Below are 5149 nucleotides of genomic sequence, written 5' to 3'. Positions count from 1 at the left end.
TATTTCACTTTGGAGATCTTTACAGAAGACAGTGTTCTGTGGACAGATACAAGCACAATATTACCAGTCAGAACCACACATGGCACCATCAAGCAGGTGGTCAATCCACTACTGATTAATATTTTACAGTATTTATATAATGCCGACATATTATGCAGCCCTGTACAAGTCTAAGGTCAACTTTAGGGGAAGCCAATTAACCTAACTGCATGTTTTTGGAATGTTGGAGGAAACAGAGTACCGACGCAGACAAGAGGAAAAGCTGCAACCTCCATGCAGATAGTGTCCTGGCCAAAATTCGAACCTGGGACCTAGCGCTGCAAAGGCCAGAGTGCTAACCACTGAGCCACCGTGCCCATTGATCACTACCTCTTGCATCCTCTGGAGGAACCCAAATAGTCCACAGATGCTTAGCCAAGAAAAGTTGCTGTAATATTTTATACTGTTATGTGTGACCTTGACTCAAAACATATCCTCTTTACTTTTAAATACAAATTAAAATGATACAATATCCAATAATAAACAAGGATCTACGTCATCAAAGCACTTACCGTTTCTGCTGCACATCAAACAGGGTAATGGAGTCAGAGTCACGGAGAAGAAGGTTGCCGGTGCCAGCGTAGAAGATCTCATCGCAGTTTGGCACCTGAACTTTCTTAGTGATCTCGTTCTTCAGGTTCTTAATGAGGATCTGCAGAAAAGAAAGATAAATCACATAACACAAATGTTTCAATATTACCAAAGACATTAGACCACAGAAGTGTACTTACCGAATGCATACGATCTAGGACAGCGAATCTATTGCGAGCAACCCACACAGCGGTCAGACCAGAGGAGCGCTTCCCTTCAGGAGCTAAGTGTAGATAACATAATACCGTATTATAATGTGTATTTTATTAATAAATAGAATTTATATAGTGTCAACATACTACGCAGCGCTGTACATTTAAACAGGGGTTGCAAATGACAGACAGATACAGACAGTGTCACAGGGGGAGAAGACCCTGCCTTGAAGATCTTACAAGTCAATTTACACAGAATACAATGCATTTAGGAAGATTTTTAGGGAGGTAAAAACCAGCTTTGTCCTAGAATCTTAAACTTGGTACCCATAGGTCACACACATTTCTAGGATGAATAAATGGCAACTTATCCCTATCCAGACTAAGTATAGCTGTGAAGGAATTTAAAGGCTGCTGACCACAAGGAATATTTAGATATTTGTTCTAGAAATTAGAATATGTTACAAGTAAATGGAGAAGCATTCTGGCGGCACAGGAAATATTCAATTCTATCTTTTCTAAGCATACCTGTTGTAAGGTGTGATACTTTAGTGTTCTCTCTCCAGGCCCTTTTAGACAGGCGGACCACCCGGCACTTTTCAGTAACCACCTGGCTATTTTTGGGCCGTTACTGAAGAATTGACTGAAGAAGGTCACAATACAGAGACCTACACCTACAATTTCTTCCCACCTGGCTTAAAAACAAAAACTAACAATATAGACAACCCCTTACCATCAGGGTTCTGAGAGTCTGAATCCTTGGGGATGGTGTATAGGTCATAAGTGCTGTTCTCCAGATTGCTGGCCCTCTGTGATAAGGTGAAAACAAGAAAAAAGAAATAAATGTTTTAGAGTTGTAACAAGCCAAAGTTATTTTAATGCTGCCTGTTTATTTAAAACACAACTATTCTAACTGCAAGAAGAAGAGATTATTAAAGTGAAATGATGCAATATAATTTGTTACAAGTATTGTTTCCTTACCGTGCAGAGAAGCACAGCGTTTTCAGCTGGATTATACGACATATTAAACACTGGGAACTTGGAGCCACTGTATAAAAAAAAAATTACAAAAATGAATAAATCAGACCCAAATCTAAATACATCGACCTCAAGTCAGACTTGCAGGAGCCCTGGCTGGAATCATGTCAAGTTCTGCATTTGTTCAATAGGGTGAGGCTGTCTCAAGCAGAGGTTCACTGAACCAATATTTCATTTCTTACATGCACCAGAAATAAAGAATGGGAGGTAGTATTGTGATTGGAAGAAACACTAATAATTTTCTCTATCTGTCTAGGCAGTTAGGAATAGAGAACAATAAATATGTAAAAGCATATGTTGTTGGCCGAAGCTTGATAGCAATGGAATCAATGAAAAGACTAACCTAACCATCAGGTTCTGTATCATTTCTCTCGTTGCCCAAAATGCTGAGTATTCCAAGTTGCCATTAGTTATAACGCATCACCATACTTTTTGGAGTGATGCCAGAGAGTGGGCAAGTACTCACTTAGCATGTTTTCAATGACAAGTTGCCATCAGCACACACATCACTGCTGTGACATGGCTTATTGCTGTGCCTAAGCATTTTAATAAAGGCCAACACTACACCTATTGGGTTTTTCTATATTTTGGAAACTCAAGAAGAAACCAGCTTCGATCCCTCACACAGGATCAGATTTTGGTGGAAAGGCACCTATTTCACTTTGGAGATCTTTACAGAAGACAGTGTTCTGTGGACAGATACAAGCACAATATTACCAGTCAGAACCACACATGGCACCATCAAGCAAGTAGTCAGTCCACTACTTATATAAATACTGAGTAATAAACAAGGATCTAGGTCATCAAAGCACTTACCGCTTCTGCTGCACATCAAACAGGGTAATGGAGTCAGAGTCACGGAGAAGAAGGTTGCCAGTGCCAGCGTAGAATATCTCATCGCAGTTTGGCACCTGAACTTTCTTAGTGATCTCGTTCTTCAGGTTCTTAATGAGGATCTGCAGAAAAGAAAGATAAATCAGGTAATTTTGGGGACACAAATGTTTCAATATTAGCAGTGTGATATCAGAAGTGTACTCACCGAATGCATACGATCTAGAACAGCGAATCTATTGCGAGCCACCCACACAGCGGTCAGACCAGAAGAGCGCTTCCCTTCAGGAGCTAAGTGTAGATAACAGAATATTACAAAATTAACATATTACGTTAGCATACGTCAACATATTACGCAGGGCTGTAAATTTAAACAGGGGTTGCAGCAACAGACAGTGACACAGGGGGAGAAGACCCTGCCCTGAAGAGCTTACAAGTCAATTTACACAGAATGCAACGCATTTAGGTAGATTTTTAGGGAGGTAAAAACCAGCTTTGTCCTAGAATCTTAAACTTGGTACCCAAAGGACACACACTTAAAAGTCGGATAAATGGCAACTTATCCTTATCCAGTATAAATATAGCTATGAAGGAAATTAAAGGCTGCTGACCACAAGGAATATTTAGATATTTGTTCTATTTGGATTTAGATATGTTATATATTAGTTCTAGGGAGGTCAGGGGGTAGAACCTTTAAACACGGCAGGACCCAGTGGTGGCACAGGAAATATTCAATTCTATCTTTTTTAAGCATACCTGTTGTAAAGTCTGATACTTCAATGTTCCCTCTCCAGCACCTTTTAGTTGGGCAGACCACCCGGCACTTTTTAGTGATCACCTGGCTATTTTTAGGCCACTACTTAAGAATTGGGTCACAATACAGAGACCACCACCCACCTACAATTTCTTCCCAACTGGCTTAAAAAAAAAAATCTGGGGAGAATACGGTACTTGATGACAGGAACACTAACAATATAAACCACCACTTACCATCAGGGTTCTGAGAGTCTGAATCCTTGGGGATGGTGTATAGGTCATAAGTGCTGTTCTCCAGATTGCTGGCCCTCTGTGATAAGGGGAAAACAAGAAAAAAAAAAAAAGAAATGTTTTAGAGTTGTACCAAGCATAAGTTATTTTAATGCTGCCTGTATTAAAAACACAACTATTCTGATTGCAAAAAGAGATTATTAAAGTGAAATATGCAATATAATTTGTTACAAGTATTGTTTCCTTACCGTGCAAAGCAGCACAGCGTTTTCAGCTGGATTATAGGACATATTAAACACTGGGAACTTGGAGCCACTGTATAAAAAAAAAATAATAAAAAAATAATTAATAAATCAGACCAAATTCAAATATATTGACCTCAAGTCAGACTTGCAGGAGCCCTGGTTGGAATCATGTCAAGTTCTGCATTTGTTCAACAGGCTGGCTCAAGCAGCGGTTCACTGAGCCAATATTTCATTTCTTACATGCACCAGAAATAAAGAATATGAGGTAGTATGGTTATTGGAAGAAATACTAATACTTTTCTGTATCTGTCTAGGCAGTTAGGGATAGAGAACAATAAATATGTAAAAGCACATGTTGTTGGCCGAAGCTTGATAGCAATGGAACCTAACAATCAGGTTCTGTATTATTTCTCTCGTTGCCCAAAATGCTGAGTATTCCAAGTTGCCATTAGTGATAACGCATCACCATACTTCTTGGAGTGATGCCATAGGAGCGGGCAAGTACTCACTTAGCATGTTTTCAATGACAAAATGCCATCAGCACACACATCACTGCTGTGACATGGCTCTTATAGCTGTGCCTAAGCATTTTAATAAAGGCCGACACTACACCTATTGGGTTTTTCTATATTTTGGAAACTCAAGAAGAAACCAGCTTCGATCCCTCACACAGGATCAGATTTTGGTGGAAAGGCACCTGGTCCTCCATTGTGACGTATATGTAGAATAGGGAGCAGTATGATATTGGTCCTCCATTGTGACGTATATGTAGAATAGGGAGCAGTATGATATTTGTCCTCCATTGTGACGTATATGTATATGGGAAAACTGTAACATAGGGATCAGTATACCCCTAGTCTATAACATCCTAATCTGTAGGTAGAGGACAATATAATACTGGTCCTCCAGGGTGGGACTTAGGTAATAGTATCCTACAGGACCTCCAGGATTGGTGGGAGGAAATCTATAACATAGGGATCAGTATTACCCTGCTCCTCCAGAATGGGACATCTGTAGACCAGAGGACAATATCATATTGGTTCTGCAAAGTAGAACATCTGTAGAATGGGGAATGATATCAGACCGGTCTATCGGGGTAAAGACCTGTAATATATAGACCAATCCAAAACTGTTCCACCATAACAGGAAGAATAGGATGCAAGGTAGCTCAGTCCTGCATGGTAGGTCACCCATAGACCAGAAAAGTAATCCATGCTGGAGCACCTATACTATAGGGAGTAGTTGGGCATTAGTAGGATGGCCAGA

The 5149-nt window shown here is 40.0% G+C and overlaps 2 protein-coding genes across 2 annotated transcripts; both read right to left on the bottom strand.

The window, feature by feature from the left end:
- Nucleotides 1–4: 4 nt before the first annotated feature.
- Nucleotides 5–1826, bottom strand: LOC140321186 (coatomer subunit alpha-like; the record flags this gene model as incomplete). Its single annotated transcript, XM_072398038.1, has 5 exons — nt 1764–1826; nt 1516–1591; nt 771–853; nt 552–691; nt 5–36 (listed from the first exon to the last, which is right to left on the bottom strand). Coding segments are annotated over exons 1-5 (373 nt in total), but the record flags the coding sequence as incomplete, so codon positions are not given.
- Nucleotides 1827–2472: 646 nt separating this feature from the next.
- Nucleotides 2473–3953, bottom strand: LOC140321187 (coatomer subunit alpha-like; the record flags this gene model as incomplete). Its single annotated transcript, XM_072398039.1, has 5 exons — nt 2473–2509; nt 2637–2776; nt 2860–2942; nt 3642–3717; nt 3887–3953. Coding segments are annotated over 5 exons (403 nt in total), but the record flags the coding sequence as incomplete, so codon positions are not given.
- Nucleotides 3954–5149: the final 1196 nt, after the last annotated feature.

Source organism: Pyxicephalus adspersus, unplaced genomic scaffold (genome assembly GCF_032062135.1).
Source record: "Pyxicephalus adspersus unplaced genomic scaffold, UCB_Pads_2.0 Sca1200, whole genome shotgun sequence".
In the NCBI taxonomy this organism is placed as follows: domain Eukaryota; kingdom Metazoa; phylum Chordata; class Amphibia; order Anura; family Pyxicephalidae; genus Pyxicephalus; species Pyxicephalus adspersus.
Note: the sequence above shows the minus strand (reverse complement) of the source record. Positions and strands in the feature narration are given on the sequence as shown.